The following is a 20,005-nucleotide window of genomic DNA, read 5'->3' as shown; positions in this document are numbered from 1 at the left end:
CTTTTATTCTCAATTTTTCTTCAGATGTGTAGAAGAGGCATCTGTCTCCAAACATTTAAAATCTCCCAATATACATTTGCAAATTATTTATGCGAAATAACTCAAATACATTTCCAGCAGGATTTACAGATGTCTGACAGAAACGTAATTTGCTTACGACTTTAAATAAAACATTGTTGAAACCTGGCGTACGTGACAACGTGGAAAACTGCTCATTTTCTGTAAGAAATAAATAAAGTTAGGCTTCAAATTAGCAAAGTCCTTAACCCAAATCCTTAGGTTTAAACATGCTCTTAAGTATTTTGCTAAATGAGGACCCTTAAATAACTTTGTGTTGCAAGTTTTTGAGTCTGTAGTTCTAACAGTGCCACAATGTTCCGTCACAAAGATCTGTGTAAACACTGATTAAGCCAGTTACCAGAGTGGGAACTCTGAAGTTGTTAAAGGCGTCACAGTGGATTTAATGAGTCTGAGCTGAGCTTAAAACTAAGGGGTTTCACCTGTTAGGCTGTGGAAATAAATCCTTTCCTGACTCAAGTGTATTGAGGGAAGAGACAACAGGTCCCAGTGGGTCCTCACTGCTGGCAGCCTCCTCCCCAGCGTACACACTGACTGCACTTTGTACGAGTTGAACTGTTTATAGAGGTGACCTAAGACAATTTGGTCACTTTTCCAAGTTTTTCCATTGCTAGCAGTGCATGCTTTTTGCAAACATTCAATAAGACCCGTTGTGTGTCTTAGGGAAAACACCCTCTTTCATTGCTATAGCCCCCTGCTCTGGCCTCTCCTTATCACCTTTTCTATGGCGACAGGAAAAACTTAAGGGCTCATGGACATCCTTAGGGTGAGGTCTGGGTGTCACAGTAGCGGAAGAAGCCACCCATCCCCAGGTAGGATGTACTAATCAAACCAGATCTGCCAGTCCCTGTTGCTGCCAGGGACATCTGCTGGGGCTGCTGCTCTTACTGAGGATGAGCAGCCAGTGCTCTCAACATAAAGGAGGATAAAAAAAGAACAAATCTATATTGGAATAAAATTCTAAGTAATTTTTTTTAATTATTGGTATTTTTCGCTGTAGCAGGATCTTACAGCTCTGCTTTAGTCAGAAGTTATCCCTTGGGTGCCCAGGTAGAGGTCCTGGGCTCCTTGCAGCAGTTGCGTTGGGTCTGCCGAATGGATTTTACAGCTGTGCCACTCTGGTTCAGCGGTGAATTGCTCAACTGGCTTCACCTTCCCGTGCATAAAGGATGCAAGGATCTGTCAGCACACAGAAAAGTTTCAGCTAAGAGTAAGTAAGATGGTATGTTTTAAAGATACGAAGAAAAAGGTTTCCAAGAAACCTATTCCCTGTTGCTTGTCATAAATCCTGGAGGAAAGGGTGGGGTGTCAGCAGAAAGGTTTGTGAGGCTCCGGGGGATTTCCTGCTGCCCAGCAGGATATCCACACAGATGTGATCCAGCAGCCAGAGCTGAGTGGGGTATGGTCACCCCAGGGTGTCCAGGCTTGGGCACCCCATGGCATTTGTTGATGGCATGACTCAGGAAGGGCTGCCCAGCCCTGGTTCCTGGGGGATAACCACAGGCAGGGAGCATTGGCCTTGGTCTGTGGGAAGCAGGCAAGGGTGATTATCACCTTTGGGTGTATTGGCAAAGTTTGCATGGATTTTCTGGGGGATAAAAGGCCACATTTCTGCCACAGAAGCTGTCCACAGGCAAACCCAAAATTACTGCTTTGAACTGGAGGTTGCTGGATTTGCCAGAAGAGAGTCTTAGCATTTTACATCAGACAGAGGAGAAAAGGAGACACGTTTTTTTGTTCAGCCTTGGCCCCAGAAATGGGCAAACTATCTTGGCTGAAGATTTTGGTGAAGGAGTGTGGAGGAAAATCAGCTGCCAACAGATGCTTATTGTATGAAATTTAATTCCAAGTTGTTAAACAACAGTAAGCAGGGATTTTCTAGTTGGTGCTTTTGCTTTATATCCATCAAACAATAACTGTTAATACTGTGTGCCTTCTGTTCTCTCTGTATGCCCTTCGTTCTGTTCAAATTTCTAACAACACACCAATGCCATCAAATTTGAAGTGCAGCAGCTGGAAGACAAAGACAGCGTCCTTAACTACACGATTTTCATGCAAATATGATGCTCAGGGAAATAACTGCAAAGTTCACTTACCTGAAAGACGAAAACCACTTGGGAAACAAATGTCTTCATCAAGCCAGTACATTCGAGGTAGAAGTATCTTACCACAATATTTGACTGACTTACTAGTCTCGTGAGGGAAGATGGGTTACATGGAAGAGAAGCACTGAAGTGACCCCATAGTCCCCAACCTATCACTTTTCTGTTTCAACTCAGACTTAATTTCTTGCAGGCAGCCCACAGACCCTTCTCCAGGCCAAGTTTCTGGCTGCTGCTTTCCCCTTTATGTGGACAGCCAGGCCTCTGCCACCACCAGCAATGCCATGGGTAATGGAGAGGAAGATGGAGAATTACTTGCCTGCTTGGCGAGCTGCTCTTTCCAGGACTGTGGCTTTTGATGTATTGGAGCTGTAAAGGGCTTGCTCTCCAGTATTAACACCTCAGATACCTACTGGCTCATCTACAGTGCTAAACTTTTATGAAGAGAAGTCAGAGTCTGTCAAAACCAATGTAATGAGTCAGGGATATGAACATTATGACTGGAAAACACCACGACGCACGAGTCCTCCCCACGGCTCTGTGGACTGAGCTATCTGTCCCCCACTGTGGCTGGTCTGGATGTGATACCCAGGAACCTGTGAGGGGTTTTGCAGATAACGATTTGTGTCTGTGAAGATCTGGAGAGCCAAAGGAGGTGCAGACTCTAAAAAGAGTTTTCCTGGTAAGTAGGAGTTAATCTGCTTACACTGAGCGTGCCTGTATGAAAACCAGAAATTTCTGCAAGTACAAATCCCATACACAGTTGAAAGAGCTCTCTGACAGAATACATTCTCTAGGAGAACTTCAGTTAAAACCAAATTCAAATTTTAACAGAAGCATCAAAAATATGTGTCATGTGAGCATGGCATGTGAGCACATAGTTGCTTCTATTTAGTAGCAATGTCTATGGAAATGTTTATACACTCCATTAATTGGGACAAGAAAATAATATCTGTGTAACATTGTAAGCTATCGTGATGTTCTTCAAACAAGTTGTTTGTTTTCTCAGGGCCACACTGGAAATGCAGTCCAAAAAACCCATCAATTTGAATTGAAAAGGCAAGAATTAAGCTGCATTACACAGTATTATGTGGACGCTTAGCCACAGTTACAGTGTTCTTAACTCCATCTGCTTTAGTTCTCCTTAGAAATTCAGGCCACTTTAAGTTTTTCAGTTCCGAATGACAATGACCACACGAATGTGTAAAGAAATGAAGCTAATCCACTTTAAAAGACTCATTCACATGTATTTTCTTGAGGTTGTCTCCCAGAAACCATTCATGATTCACATGTGGAGTTTGGGGCAGATTTTAAAGGCTAACACCTACAGCTCCTCTCTACTCATTTATCATCTCTCTTTTGTTGCCCAGAGTCAGCAGATGTAAACCTGTGTCCACTCCTTAGCTCACTGCCATAACTAAAACCACTGTAGGTTGCCACCGAGGTTCTGATTTTGGGAAATTAAGTATGTGATAGAAAGGTGGAGACCTAGCAGGGACAGTGTGATGGTTGCTTAATATGCAATACATTATTTTTTCTTCCTCCAAAGAGTCAAAAATGAGGAGTTGCTTTATATTCGCAGTCAGATCATTCTTGGGTAATTGCACAGGCAAAGAAATGTGCCTGTGCAAAAAGGCACATTTGAAAATCTTGAAAACCCAAGACACAAAATGCATAAGAGTTTTCCCCTATAATAAAAGCATTTTTTAGATGGAAAATAATTGTGCAACCAGGAAGGGAAGCAAAGGCTTAAGGGGGGGATGCAGCTTCAGCATCCGAGGTGGCAGTGAGCGGCTTAGCCACTGGGCTGTCCTGAGAAACACAGGTCGGACAGCCACAACGGGTCACCCGGAAATTTATGACCACATCTTGGGGAGCACGAGTCAGCTTGGATGGGAAGCACTAAAAAGAGTGGACACGGACATGGACATCTTTGGTTTTTTGAAGTATCAATATGTGAGACTTTTGTAAAACAGGTCATGTCATGGGTGGTGTATGCAGCTTCTGGGTCACAAGATAAGGAGCTCAGCCTAGAAGGAGGTTTTGCAGAGGGTGGCTGTAAGGTAATTTTGTGATTAAGCTTATTCTTGGTTAGCTGACCCTGGACATGCCCCATGCAAGTGAGGGCATGCTGGGGAACATGCAGAAGGGAAAACCTGAAGAATGCCTCAAAAAAAAAAACCAAAAACCCAAACCAAAAAACCAAACAAAAACAACCTACATGCTTTGCTTGAGGTTTTTGTGAGCCATGGGCTTGTCTGACTGTAATACAGGTCAGTTACCCCTATATCTGTCACCTTTACTGTTTTTCTTATCATTTCCTTGGATTAGGGAAGTAAGTATTTATACTGTGGGCTATGCGGCTGCCAACTACCAGTGTCAGTTCTGTTTGTTTTTCAAAGAATCATTGAAACTCTTTCCTTAACAGTTAATTATGAAGTGTAGGAAATAGGTTAAAATCTGCTGCCTAGAATGCTGAGCAAATGGACCATGCTCAGATCAGGCTCCTTTTTAATACTAAAATATGCTGTATTCAGCATAAACTACAGTTTACATTAGAAAATTCAGATTTCATGGCTTGACAACAGAAGTGATGGGCTCTGAAACTGTGGCAGCACAGATCCACGGCTATCGACAGAGCTGCTGTGACTGAAGTGCTACAGAGAACACCAGTCTGTGGGATAGTTTCTAAAACTAATGAGCTCTACAAATTGCTGAGGACGGAGAACTCAGCCTCATTAATAACAATGTTAAGTAATTAACGCAGAGTGGGGAATAAACACCGTTCTTTGTACTTTCCTTTTTCTTTGCTTTAGTATGAAGGCTTCAAGCCAAAAGATCTGGCAGTGCAAAGCTGCCATTCTGTCGTGTCTAGGAAGGTGGTGCTAAAATACAAATTATAGCAGCAGCTGAGGGACTGTGCTGCAGATAAAGGACTTACTGATGGCAGTTATTATTTCTTGAATCCCAGAAAGACTGTGGAAGGGATGTTGTGGAGAGTCAAAAAGGAAGGTGGATGGGCTTAGGGTAATATTGTTTATCGTCTCCTAATAAAGTTCCCAGTTCAGTTTTAGGAAAGCTCAATCATTTCTGTTACTTCTGTTACTTCTGTCGTGTGAGAAAAATCAAGATCTGCTCTCAACTTTGTGGCTTTCTCCCATGATTGGTGAAAATCTATTACGAAAACTCCTAGACAGCTTCATTAATGTGCATGGACATCAAATAATGTAAAACTTCCAAGTGTTGACGAAAAAGATGTTTGAAGTCATAAGTGTTTCCACTTACTTCCACCAGCTTTTAAGAAAACATTTGGTGCGAGCCACGTATGATGCAGCTAATGTTTACAGGGAAGGGGTAGTCATCAATTATTGCTGTCCTTTTTGCCTGTGAGCTAGAGATGGGTGGATTATTGCTTTATTGTTCCCATATAGTTATTCACTTTACAAACAATCTGCTCACTGCTGTCACACTTGAGTTTGTGGATTGTTCCCCAACCGTTTGCTGCGATTAGCTGGTTAGTTCAGGTGCACAGACTGTTGGCAGCAGTTCCTCAACAGGGATCATCTGCATAATTCTTCTGGGGCCAAAGCAGCTGTAGATGCACATCTGAGACACAAACCTGCAGATTTCTCTTTGCATGTGTTTCACAACATCTGCTAAAAGTCAGCCGAGAGAGCAAAATCTCCACCAGTCCACCCGTTAGACCGTTAGTGTAAGACAGGACACCCTGCACCTTGTTTCCAGACCTGCTTCTCCTCCGTCCCTCTCACTGAGGACAGTGGTGCTCAAAAGGGACTCACTCTCACAGGTCCCTGCTCCTGGAGATGAGGAGCTGTGCTCCAGCCTCACCCACTCCTCCCCAGCCAGACCACTGGGTTAGCGAAAGAAACCTTCCTGAGGGGTTTAGCTCTAAAGAGGCAAGAAGAACCACGTGATGGTTAGGCTTAAAATCATCTTCCAGATGACACTTTGTAAATTACAGCATTGCTGTAGATGACAGTGGGTGGCAGTTCAATGACTTTTAATTGCCATTAGTCATGCAGCCCATTGTGTTGTGGAGCGATGTGCGTGCTCCCACTCACGGCACGCGGTGCTATCGCACCTGTCTGCATCAGAAGAAAGCTGCATCCAGCTCAGAGAGATGTGCTTCATTCCTCACAGGCTTCAAGATTTTCATACTGTCCTCGAGTGAAGGGTTTAGTTCTGCTATGTGTAAAACTCTTTGGTTTGCTGTTTTTTAATCTGAGCTTAAAGGAGAGCTTCTGCTTCTTGTCACAGTCTTTTTAAAGTCTGAGGAGCTTTTGACTAAAATCAGGGATTAATTACAGCACAAGGACATGAGATGTCCAGGCATGTGAGGCTTGGGCTACTGGACACTTTCACCTTTCATTATCAGTGCTAATATTAACAGTTTCCTGTGAAACGTCATATAATCATGGATTTCTATGAGGTATGGCCTGAGAGAAGGGTTGATATTGTGATTTATTTTAAAATGCCATGATATACTATGTAATAATTTTACTTGTCACTTTAATAGACAGAAAGAACGAGATTTTACTGGAAAAATGCTTTTGAGTACCCAACTTGAAATGTGTTTAATAAACGTGCTCAAGAGTTTCTGAAAACCCATTCTTCTGTGTTTCTCAGACTCCTCATTTTCTCTGAGGTCTCCTGCCTACCTGCCCAGGCTTTCTGCAGCTTCAGTTTGTTTCCTGATTCTTAATAACACTCATTTGGGCAGGAGATTATTACAGCAGAGAGAGACACAAAAATACTCACTCCAGGCCCACAGAAGGGCTGGGTGACAGATTTTGGTTTTGAACCAGTATTTCCTGAGTCCCAGCCCTGTGTTCATCACTGGTTTACATGATGCAGAAAATACCTGTGTCGTTACTGACAAGTCCTTACTTCTACCAAGAAAATTATTTCAAAGTGAAAGGGCACTTTTCAGATAACCCTGTACGTTCTGGCAGTGATGTACAGGCATTTCTGTTTTAAAATTCCCAGTGAGATCTGCACAGAGGCACTGCAGAAAGCATGGCCTGAGGAGCATGTGTGGTACGCAGAGGACTGAAAGACTAGACTGCAGCTGGCCTCCAGCAAACCACCTCCTGTTCCCAGAGGAGAGATGAATGACCCTTGAATTAGAGACAGGAATCTTCCCTGGAGCTCCAAGACTGAATGGAATATAGTTTTTAGAAAGCCATCAAATGTCTGCCATTTGAAAGGTGGAGACTCCAATGAGTCTGACACCAGTAAGCGCAGCAGTAGAACCACAATGACCATCTTGTGACATTCATACGTTTGTGCTGTTTGCTCCTGAAGTCTAAAGAGGGCTGTGACATCAGCAGTTGGTTTAGAATTAATACTTTCAACGTGAAAAATGCATGTTTGTACAAAACCACCAAAAAACCAAATTCATAGACTTTCATTTTGGTATTCCATCCCCAAGGCTGACAACCAACAGCAAATGCAGCACGATTTTTCTGGCCTTTACCTTTACCATTACAGGGAGGTGGTAGATGCCGCATCCCTGGAAATGTTCAAGGTCAGGTTGGACGGGGCTCTGGGCAACCTGATCTAACAGAAGACGTCCCTGCTCACTGCAGGGGGGTTGGACTGGATGAGCTTTTAATATTCCTTCCAACCCAAACCATTCTGTGATTCTACGATTCAATGCAAGATGCAGGGAGGGATTATCAAGGAGAAACTGCCATCACAATTCACTCAGTGCAGGACAGAAAATTAGAGTAGACTGGCTTTAATCTTAGCACAAGTCACATCCTTGGGCTTATCTGATTTCTTGTTTTTAATTCCCCTTGAAGTATTTGCCAAAGAGACATGTCTGGAGCTTTTTTTCATCAAAGGTTTGGACGGGGTGCTGGACATTGCTTAAAAATGAAGGGGATGATCTAACCCACCATCCAGAATTCATCATTTGTGGCTTATGCAGATCACAGTGAGCTCAAGGACATCGCTGGAGCCCTGCTCTCCGATATGACTTGGTCAGGTGCCTGGTTTTGAATGGCTTCATAAACTGGTTTACTTTGATGTTACACGAAAAGCTTACCAAGGCGAGGTCAAGAACATATATATATATACACACACATATATACATATATGTAGGTAGGACATATACATATATATACACATTTACGTAGGCAGGTCGATACTTCTATTGCCTCTACATAATATACATTACATAACATATATGTTCTACATTATGTATTTATGTATGTTTTTATGTACATGCATATATGTTAACACGTTAAAATGCAAATAGTTGGAAAATGTGGCAGAGGGCTGGTTTGGATGACGTTGTTCTTTGGGATTAATGGTTCACATTTTGATGGGCAGGGATGAACTCCTTGACTTTTATTTTGGATATAAACCATTGTGTATTATATAGTGCATGCATATAATCATACCTCCAGATTTTCTCCTCCAGGCAATACACTGAATGTTATACTGCACTGTTTCATGTAGAAATCAGACACTCAGCAAAATTAAAATTATTTCCCTGAAATTGTTTCACTTTATTTACCATAACATACGGCACAATATATGGTAGCTCTAAGATTACTTATCATCCAGATGATGCTGAATCCCAGGCTGTAGACAATGACTTCATGCCACCTCTTAAGCCAGTCAACATGATGGAAATGTTGGAGAGAGCCACAGAAGAAAAGCTGCCAGCTGTAGAAATCTTGGAGACTGAAGGTGTAATATTTCTTCCTTAGCCTTCATTCTGCTGAATTAAATATAGGTAGAGAAATGCAGACATGGAAGTTAGGCATAATATTTTGAAGGAAAAGAGAAATATATGTAAAGGCTGGCAGGGCTCCTCAAAAAAGTGTTAAAAGAGGGGAAAGAAGTCAGAAGAACACAAAAAATTAGTGAAGCAGGACACCTTTCACTGATGTTTTCGGGGAAAATAGTTGTGGCTTATTATGAGGCTTTTATGCTCAAGACAGTTGATAGAAAGCCGTTTTCTGTTTTAAATCTTGAGGTGTCTGAGCTCCACTACTTTTATCCCTACTAGTCTCACACACCTGAAAACGGTGGCTTTGCAGCCACAGGGAGGAGAGGGCACCTGGACCTCACCAGATATCACACCGAAAAGCAACTGGTGGCGGTCTGCAAACCTGCCCTCCGCCACTGGGATTTGGCTTCTGTTATTCAGCACAGGGTAACACTCAGCCCCAGGCAACCTACAGACCACCAGCTCTGCTATGGGTGTTGTCGCGCTAATGAAGCAAATCAGAGCTCAGATTACAGCCACGTATTGAGTATGTGTATAAACCAGCCACAATATCATGTTGTTATGGATGAGATTTGTTATGTTTCTAGTGAAAAAAAGAGAACTAGGATTGAAATTGCTAAATAACCCAGTTGCTATAAAAAGTGAAAACGCACTTGGAAAAATGAAGGTTAATTAATAGAGTTAATTGAGGCGAGTAATACACAAAGGCAACTCATGCTAGAGAACACAGTTGTGATTCAGATAAAGGGGAGCTGTAATTAAATGGAGGTTGGATAAACACAGTTATCCTGGAAAGGTTTCCCAGCCCAGTACCGGGAGGTTCTGAGATGAGGAGGTGGCAGGCGCTTGTATATGATCTGGAAGAAGAGATGCCATTGCTGCCAGCCTCCCTGGGTGCTCCACCACTGTGGCAGGTTGGCCATGCTGCTGCATCACGTAGCAACACGGGCAACAACGGCAATAACAGGCAACAGAGGGAATTTTGAAGTCTGTTTTGCCTGCAACTGTAATTGGCAAGTGATCTCCCTGTTCCTGCTGTTCCCCACTTTCACCCCCATCCCAGTACGGAGGAGCAGCTGGGTGGGAGTCTGGACGCTGGCCAAGGCTTGTCTGCCACAGCATGGCTCTGGACTGGAGAAGGTGAGGACATCCCACCCGCAGCCAGAGGCACAGGGATGCGTGTGCTTTCCCCACACCACCACCCCAGACAAGAGCCTGTACCACACTATATACAGCAAACTTCTATATAGTCCGGAAAATATTTGTACCTCGTGTATATGACAACTAAACCTGACATTTGCCATTAGTTTAAAATCCTTGATGCTTTCTTTCAGACACACTGTGTCATCTCTGTGTAGATAATTATAAGCTATACCACGTTTTTTCCATAAGTGGTATTATTTTTTATGTGGATATTTAAAATTAAATGCAGTAGTTTGATCCTGAACACTGACAGGCAAACAAAGGCTTTCCAAACTGAACTGCTTTACTGAAACAGGTACTTGTGCTTATTTCTTTTATTAGCAGAGTTACAAATGTTCCTTGATGACCTATATAAGATGAAGGGAATCATGCATTTTCCTCCTAGGACAACCACAAGAATTTTAAACAAGCTTTTTACTTTTTTTCCCCTTTACTTTCCTTTTACTTGAAAAATATTTTTGCTACATTTTCAACTTTCAACTATACAGCCTTATAAAGAAAATCTAAATATACTGAATTTGAACACAGGATGTATTAATTCACATTCTTCTAGGATTCCTATAGATTATTTTACATAACACACATAGAATAAAAATGCCCTGAGAACTTCCTAGGAAAACTACCAACCACTTCTGCTTTTCAATTATTTACCATACGGTTTGGAATAACTGTTCCGTAACTCTTGTTATATTACAGCATAATGATATGCATTCTCAGCTGTCTGAGGAGAATCTGCACTGCAGTTCTATTATTCTCTATTCTGAGCAAATGGACATCTCTCCAGGGACTAAGCCTTTTTCTTTCCCCCCAAAAAAGAGAGGGAAGTACTTTTTTCTTTCAAATTTCTGTTTTTCCAGTGCTAACTGTACTCCAGATCTTCAAGCCGACTTCACAACCTCATACACAGACGCCAGTTACGAGCCCTTCCTCTCATCTTTAAGCTTGTTCCTTGAACCTTTTTATCCTTTAATCTTATTCTTTTTTTTTTCTTTTTTAATCTTTGTACTTTCCTGATGTACTTCTACCAGCTTACAGGCTGCAATGATTGCTAAAAGTAGGCTTTGACTCCAAATGTGCCCCCAGTGTTCCGATCTAATCTTTAACAAGTTAAGTTGCTGATAATTTACACGCTGGAATAATCCCATGATGAAAGGCATCCCTCCTGAAAGTGAGATGAGGCTGAGAACAAAGTGATTTTAAATAAATTGTGAAAGCCCCAAGCACATCTTTGTCTTTTTATTTCTGCTGTTGTTGGCGTGTGATACAATAATATTCTTATTCACATTCTCTGCTTGTTAAGTGAGTTTGTTAAGTTTCTTGTATCAGATGATATGCATTTATTTGCAGCCATTCCCAAGATCATGACTCCATTGCCTAAATCAGTTGTTGAAACTTGATTTCCATGCTGGAATTATTTAGGTATCAAGATCATTTTTAAACTTAATCAGTCATGCACAACATTTTTCCTTCCCAGTCTGAAATTCCATTTTCTTTGCAAGACCTTCTGTTCACTGAAGACTAGTAATTTTTTGATATTTTAGCCTTCACAAAATTAATTTCCTGGAGGCTATTTATTTTTGTCATGATGCAGCAAGTATACACAGGACCTAGACTCAAACAGAGGTCACGTAGATGACAGAGTGACATCATTATTGCCAGAAACCAGCCCAAAGGATGGTGGCTTCTTATACTATATACACAACTTTTAACGTCCAGAAAAACGAAGGCAGAGCTGGGAAAGTTAAGACTGAGTTGCACACCTACCTCAAATATAGTTTAAGCAGTCTGCCACACAATGTTTCTAGAAAACCAGCATTTCCCTGGTGAGTGACATACTTTCATTTCCTAAAGGCGAAGGGGGGTTTGAGCATATATATTTTTATTAATTCTGCAACAATCAAAACCTAACTCTGGAAAATGTGTTTAATTTCCATGAAAACATCATTGTTTCAGCTCTGACTTCTGGCAGTGATTTTTTTCCCACAGCTGTAGTAACAGTAGCATGACAGGTTTATATCACAAAGTAACTGGCATATGCTATAACCTTGTGCTTTACCAGAGAAAAAGACAAAAGAGATTTAAAAGGGAAACAGTGAAATGTTTATTGCTTGTGTTCACAGAAAAGTGAAGCTGAACCTTCCAGTTACTTTGCTTTCTCCCCAGCCAGGCATCATCCAGCGAGAGGATGGAACACTGAGCTGCTTGCCGTGAGGAAGGAGCTCTGCAGAGCTTTCTGGTAGCACAGTGATCCAGTGAAGCAGAGGCAGCTTTCTCAGGAACAAGCCAGGCTAACAGTCTTTCAAATGACAACAGGGCTGTTTCAAACACTCTGAACGCAGCGGTTCCCCAGTGCAGAACCACAACTGGGTAGAGTGGCACTGCAGAAGAGACCGATGTTCTCTAAGCCAGATGTCTGGCTGGACTAATCCTTTACACCTAGCTTTGATGAAGGTGTCCCCATGTACTTGCTTACTTAAAAGAGGATTTGAGAAAATAATTTTTTAAACATTAGTCCCAGCTTGGTCCATGGGGACCGACAGAACTTTAGCCTCGCAAGGAATATGGAAAGAAGTAACTAGTTCCCACATGAATTCCATGATAGCAAGAGCCATTTAACTTATTTTTCTGCAGTCAAACTACATACAAATAGAACTTTAATACTCTTGAAATCTTATGGGGCCTAAATAATCTCTCCGGTGATAGGTGTCTAGCTAGGAGAGGGATGATAAATCAAGCTATGAAGTTCCTTTTTTTTTTTTCACTGAAGAGATTTTACTAGAAAAAGGATTCCCAAAGGCTTTCCTCCGCTGAGATTTGAAAGCATTTGAGCATTGTATTTGTCATTTCTCCAAATGAAGTACGGTAATATATTTAAGTCCAGGTAAAGGTGGATTTCTTCTACTACTTTTTATTTTGCCTTCCTTTCATCATGTATATTGTCAGCTTTTGCACAAAGCAGGAAGTGATGTCCTTTAGAGTTCAAGAAATATAAATATCCTTGCAAATCTGTTTAGCCAGTGAGGTGATGCAGGCAGTAAAGAAAAATCCCAAGGAGCGCTTTAAGGACTGAGGACCCATCCTGACAAATCCTGCTTCTAGACATAGACGAGATGGGAAGGAGACAAATATAAATGGAATATTTTGTTTTTCAGAGTGTTTTGAAGGTAACGATACCATTTTCTTAAGCAGACACCAGTGAAGATCTGACTACCATTTGGCTTTGTGAACATTTTGTGTGTGTACATACATCTCTCTTAGTGTCGTGTCTGGCATGCATTTTTTATCAGGGCTTGAAAACAAAGTATACCACTGGAGTACTTCAGTTATTCCACACAAAAGACAGCTTTAAGGGAATTACCAAATGTTCTCCTGAAATTAGACAACATTTCTAAAGTTATAAATCCCCCCTATTTATGTGGCCTTTTGCCAACAGGATTGTAACTGGCACTGCTCGGTGAAAGGACCTGTTTAGAGGCCTGGTTGGCAGAGTCTTACTAAGCTTGAAAGGCACAAGTCAGTTACACGGTACACAGTGCAGACACATCAAACTGCCTGGCAGACACTGGTGGCCGCTCTGCTGTAACGTGTAGTTACTCAGCTCTGCTCACAGAACTGGGATGAACATGTGACTCCTCTTCACTGAAGGCTTTCAAACAGTATGAGGCTCTGACCGAAGCCAAGTATTACTAAAGGTCTATATATGGCATTTGTGGCATTGTACAAGGTAATTCTGTATGAACTTTAAAACAGTCCAAAGGTACCATTACACGAACTCATGACAAGGGCTGATAACTGACCATCAGCGGATGCTTAGTGTAGGGACAATTCACTAGTGAACTAAAAAGCTCAAAACATATGACGGCTAACCACAGAAAAATGCATTACCAAGTGGTTAAATCTAAGAAGCTAAAGCCTGGAATTTTTTGGTTGGTGCTGCTCGTCAGATCAGCATGACTGTGTCTGATTACCAAGCATAACCCTGTGGATTGTTATCAGCTATGCTGCACTAAGGAAGAAACCCAGGTGAGAAATTCAGTCACGAGTCAAGCTTTTGAGTTTGGGTAAACCTACGTGAATCTGGTTCCCAGAAGATTTAGATTAGTTAATGGAAATACTGTGGGCAGTGCTGAGCAGCTACAATACAGACCCAGCTACTGTGCAGCAGCATGGCAAACGCTGGAAAACAGTATTGCTGTTCTGTGTGCTGTAAACTTACCCAGAAGATACCAATAATTAAGTCTTTACCTTCAGTCATTTGTCATGGGGGTGTGTCTCAGCAATTCCTACCCTTACATACCTCTGGGCTAGATCTCCTTTGCATCACTAATATACATTCTTATTTTACCTCCTTATCTACAAAAACTTCCAGAATGAAAACTCAGTTTGTCTATCCTTAAAATACCACTGTCTTGCAGTGCTAGTGGGAAACCCAAGCAAAGGAAGACAGGAAATTGCCCATCCAAACCTAAAATCATGGAAGACTCAGTTTTTGAGTGTGCAGGGTATCCAGCATTAAACTGTTTATTATGAGCCATTATTTTCCTACATCAAAAGTATTGGCCATAAGTGATGGCTCTACTGTATTTCACTGACTTCACTTCAAATCCTGTACCTGTTATTAGGAAAGACCTTAATGGAGGCCCCAAGAGGCTACTTCCAGTAACACAATCTCAAAATTGCAAGATAAAATTGAGAACACGAAACAATTCGTGTGTAGGCTGGCCACATCAGCATCACCCAATAGTCAATGAGATGCGGCAGCAACTCTGATCGTTGGCTATCTGTTGTCTTCTATGACAATGGTTCTTCCAGGATAGGTGTCAATGTCCACAAATATGTAGCGGAACTCAAATCTTCCTCTCTCAGGATTCTGTAAGGAAAACAATTTCAGGCTATTTTTCTCTCTTTCAGTTCAAGATTAAGCTTGTCATCTATGTCAAGCAATTGTACATACCTCTTTGACTTCCACATGGACAGTTCCCCGCTTCCCTGTCTCAGATCCCTCAATATAGAACTTCAAGCGCATATGTTTCAGTCCATCCTTTATGTATTCAATGTGACTAAAAACAGCAAAACAAAACAGAAACCCAACCCACCCAGCAAGGATTCACATTACATGCTAGTTAAAATTCACATTTAAACTTCTTATTTAGGGGACCTGCTTAGCTCTTTCATGAGAAAGTGTATTTTGATGCAGTCCGTATGCTACTATGGGTTCCTTCTCTACTGGTCTTCCCAAGCTTTACTGTAAATATATAAGGACTGGAAGAATAAGCACTAATTAGCAGTTGAGTATTAACAGATGATGTGCTTAAACGTCTTCACCCTGGCCATCCCCTCAAAACTAAATAGCAATTCGATGGCTGAAGATTCTGGAATTTCCTGGTGTTTATCCTAAAGAATCCCCAGGTTCACAGCCTGACATCAAGAAAGGAACACCCACATGACTACCACTACGAGAGGATCTTTTCAGGATCTTTTTCACTTAAACTGAGTTACTAAGCCAAAACACACAAAGAATGTTTTGTCAACTTAATTATCAGGTTGGTTAAATCACATCTAAAAAACCAGTTTACTACATGATTTACTGATTTTGGCAGTAATTTTGTTCTATTCAAAATGTGTGACTTTGGCACCAAGATCAGATCTCCATCCTACATGCTGGTATTTAGACTGGAGTTAGGTTATGCTCAAGTTTTAGATAAATAGAAAGGTCACGTCACTTTTAAAGCACCCACTTCCAGAAACTAATGGTCCAACTAGAGTGCTGGTGCCAGTTTACATTTCCTACTGGAATTACTAACTGTTGCGTACTATGAAGCTCTTATTTTCATCAGTCATATTCAGACACTGAGAATTCAACTTCCGGTATAGTTTAAGGTGACACGATGGTTTACAAAGAACAAAGATGAATGAAAAGCCTTATGGCAGTAAACTCACATTCAAGGTGTTCATACACACAAAAAAATATGTACATTTTTGAGACATTTAAGGTCATACTGCAGACACAAAATCTTCAATCTTACAAAGTCCTTAGCCCAAAAATTTATTTAAAACACTAGACTTCCAAAATTATGGAAATTAAATACTAGGAAAGCTGATAGTACATTTACTTATTACATAGTTTCTTTTACAGACAGTGTAAAACATTCATGCATATTTTTTTTTTTAATTTAGCAGCTCTACTTTAAACACCTTTTCACAGTCTGGTGAAAAGATAAACTTCCACCAGTAAAAATCACCTTCCTCCAGGAAAAATAATAAAAAAAAAAAATCTCAATTTCACGGTTCAAGTTGTGTATCTGGGCTTATGCGTCTCTTCCTGTACGAAACCTCCTTGAATAAATTTGAGTCAAAGAACTAAGTAAAGACAAACCCCCTATTGGGTAGCAGTGCAGGGAGGATTTACATTTTGCAAGAATTAGTTCTGTTGTTTCCCTGGAAAGGAGAATAATAAATAGAAACACTTACGAAAGGTTTAGGTGAGAGATTTCTGTCAAATACACAGCAGAGATGTGGCCTCGAGGACCAAAAAAAAAATGTAAGAAATGGGCAGCCAATACTGCACGTCAGCTCGGGACAAGACAGTCACTGCAGTGACTACAACCTGTGCAGTCAGACCCAGCCTACCTTCAAACTTAGCAAGCTGGATTCTCTAAAGGCCAAAAGTTAGAATCTCCTGCTCTTTCTGACCTGATAAAAACTTCTGCCTCAAAAGGAGAAAAACTCTTGAAGAAAAATTTTTCAAATTTGAGGGTTTCAGACTGTAAACTTCAGTCAGATCCCTGCTCCCCAGATGCATGCCTACGCCTCTGTACTACCCCCTTCAGACCCGTCCTATTTTTTTAAGAGACCAGCTCTACGTTTCCTGTGCTGACCACTGCTTGTTTTGAGGCACTCAGAGTTGGTGTTTTATTTTGCGAGCACGTCACCCACAGTTCATTAATCTACACCTAACTTGCTATGGTGTGACCCAAAATGTCTTTGCTGTGCAAAACTAAGTGTCTGTATGGGGCAAACACCAAAGGGCACCTGACAAACTGTCGTCTTCCTCTTCTTGTTGCCTCGCCATAACCTTTAATAGAGTCACCAAAAACACCAATTATCTACAAGAGAAAAGAGGTTTGAGTTGTCACAAGTTATCACGTTCAAACAGATATTCCAGTATCAGCCCACACCACTGCGGCGAATGCATTTTCTTTCAACAAAATGCCCCATGTCAGTCTGATGCATCAAGGATAAAAGAGTTGATGAAAGAAAAGCGTAAGGAGAATTTCTCTGTATTTCAGTTTTTCTTTACAGTCACTCTAAAATAAATCCTACCAATATCTGCCATTTGTGCTGTCCTCTGAGATTATGGCACTTTAATCTCTCTTCTGCGTGTTTTATAGTTTACTGACATTTTGTGTAAAAAGGAAAAAAGCATGAAGTATTTGCTCATGTCTCCTCCAAGAAAATACGTTTCAAAGTTTAAAATGCAAATGCACTCCCCTTCACATTATCTAAAACCCACTATTGTTTAAGAATTAATTTTTCTTCAGATCTCTAAAACCAGAACCAAATTAACCTAGTTTTAGACTGACTTTAAAGTTGTTTAGAAAGGGAGGGTGATTTTTACTGTACAACTACTGGAGAGAAGTTCTCCAAAGTAGTCTTCATTTTTATTCTAGTGGCAACTTGTCACTCCGTTTTGCAGTTATTGTCACTAAGATTTGTGGCAACCTTGTCTGAAAGCTATTCCATGCGTTTCTTGTTTTGGCTGAAGTAGTAATTTTTAGAATCTAGTTTTAGATTGGGTTTTGTTTACCACTAGCTATCTCACGTGGCTGTGTGATCACATGACTATTCTCCATCTCCTTTGCTGTTAGCCACCAGAATGCTAACTGTGTTTCAAATGCAGAGTTTAAACTCCTGGATACTTCTGCAGTGCGCGACAGAACCCTAGTGAAGTGTCACAACAGAATAACTGTGCTACATCTACAAAATTTACGCGGGACCTGTTGTCTCCCTGACCTGCGGAACTCCTTAATTACTACATTTAGTAGGCACTCAGATACGTCTGCAAGACCTTCTGTCTGGTGACACAGGGACATGCTCTGAAGGGGCAGACACTGTATCTGCAGCAGTTGTGTGGCGGTACACTCATATGGCTTTAAGGCAAGGCTCAGTGCTTTCATCAACGCGTCCTAACTTAGGTCCAGTTTGGAGCTGACCCGCCTCTGGCCAGCTAAAAGTACAGGCAGACCTGCTGGTGTCTGCCTGCTAAGAACCATGCTGGTCTTCCCGTAGCTTTGCCTGTGAGATTCTTTGACTCACTTGACAAACCTTTGACTCAAAGTGAGACAGTAACTGCTGAGAAACATAAACTTATAGCTAAGGTTAAAAACCAACCTCAGGGTGAGATCTGCATTTCTCCAAGGCATCTCCATAGATCTTACTTGGACTAGAAGAAGAGAATAGCTCTTTAAAAATCACATAGAACAAACCACCTGTAACAGAAACAACAGCAAATGGTATGAAAAATAATCAAACGAGATGGAATAATGAAAAGTGGAATTCTGATAAAGAATGTAATTTTTAAAAACAACCTGTAACACCAATTCCAACAAGCACCACAATAAAATAGGTAAAGTCTCTTCCAGCTTCCTTCACTGAAACAGACAGAAAATAACACAGGAGTTACAATCTTGGACAGCAGGATTTGCATAGCTTTCTCAGACAAATGCTCTTCTCTTAGTCTGCAGCTCAGATAACATCTTGGCAAAAGAAAATATTCCAGTGACAGCTTCCATAATGCCTTGTCACTAAAAGAAAGAGATGCTGGAACATGTCTTATGCTGTTCAGGGTATGGTTCTATCTCTGTATTAACCCTTATTATTTTCTGTTTTCCTACTAGACGTTTTCAAGACCCTGAATAGCACTTATTGTTACTTTTTGTGTACATGAGAACTAGGTTTTTTTAATTAATTAATGCGGTATTTAGCACTGTGGTATTCAAGGTACCATGTAAACCCATAATCACTGCAATCCTTACGCAGAGAAAGGGAGAAGTAAAAATAAAAAAGTGTATGCTTAAAAATTGAACACACAGACTGAAAATAACTGATTTTATGTCTTCTCAATCAAGTGAGCAATAAAAAGGAGGGATATCAGACCAAAATATGTATTTTATTTACTGAGATCATTATCTGCAGTTTATCTGATTGTTTTTTATCTATTAGTTTTGATCTAACGTAGTGAAAGTGTCAGTATACACTGCCAACACCATAGGAGATTCTCTGTTACAAAACATATTTTGAATATTGGAACTTGGAATATTGAACTTGGAAAGAGACTACAGATGTGTTTAAGTGATAAGGCATGCCTTTCAGAAGAGTACAAGGTACCGAGGAAACTTTAATAACTCGTTTTCCTGCAGGCTTCTCATCCATTGAGAGTGTTTTCATAAACCTTTCCGAAGCACCTAGAATTTCTGAGGCTAATTATGTAGTAACCACTTTCCACTGAAGTGAATGAGACCAACCACCGTGACAACCTTCCTACAAAGAAACTATTATCACATGTACAGCTCTGACAGTTCTGCCGGAGGTAAACTTCCTCTATCAGCACAGGGACAGGCAGCGTGTGACAGGTTTTCCTTTCAAAAAGGAAATGGAGAGGCTACTACATCTTACCCTTGCGGTGACTTAATCACTAAACCAACAAGCTGTTTGGAAGAGGCCACATAATTTCTGCTCTGCTTGTGCAATACATACACTTAAACGGATCGAGTGCTGCAAACAATACGATGTGAAAAGAAACGAGCCTGTTGCCTTTCTGAGATTTTTCTTTAAACTCCTGAGCTTCAGGGCTGTCAAG

At 41.0% G+C, this 20,005-nt stretch overlaps 1 protein-coding gene across 1 annotated transcript; it reads right to left on the bottom strand.

The window, feature by feature from the left end:
- Positions 1-14,923: 14,923 nt before the first annotated feature.
- TIMM21 (translocase of inner mitochondrial membrane 21 homolog (yeast)) lies at positions 14,924-18,797 on the bottom strand (the record flags this gene model as incomplete). Its single annotated transcript, XM_010139624.1, has 5 exons — positions 14,924-15,016; positions 15,101-15,206; positions 17,179-17,252; positions 18,538-18,635; positions 18,735-18,797. Coding segments are annotated over 5 exons (434 nt in total), but the record flags the coding sequence as incomplete, so codon positions are not given.
- Positions 18,798-20,005: the final 1,208 nt, after the last annotated feature.

Source organism: Buceros rhinoceros, unplaced genomic scaffold, assembly GCF_000710305.1.
Source record: "Buceros rhinoceros silvestris isolate BGI_N320 unplaced genomic scaffold, ASM71030v1 scaffold42590, whole genome shotgun sequence".
In the NCBI taxonomy this organism is placed as follows: domain Eukaryota; kingdom Metazoa; phylum Chordata; class Aves; order Bucerotiformes; family Bucerotidae; genus Buceros; species Buceros rhinoceros.
This window is presented reverse-complemented; position numbering and strand designations above follow the sequence as displayed.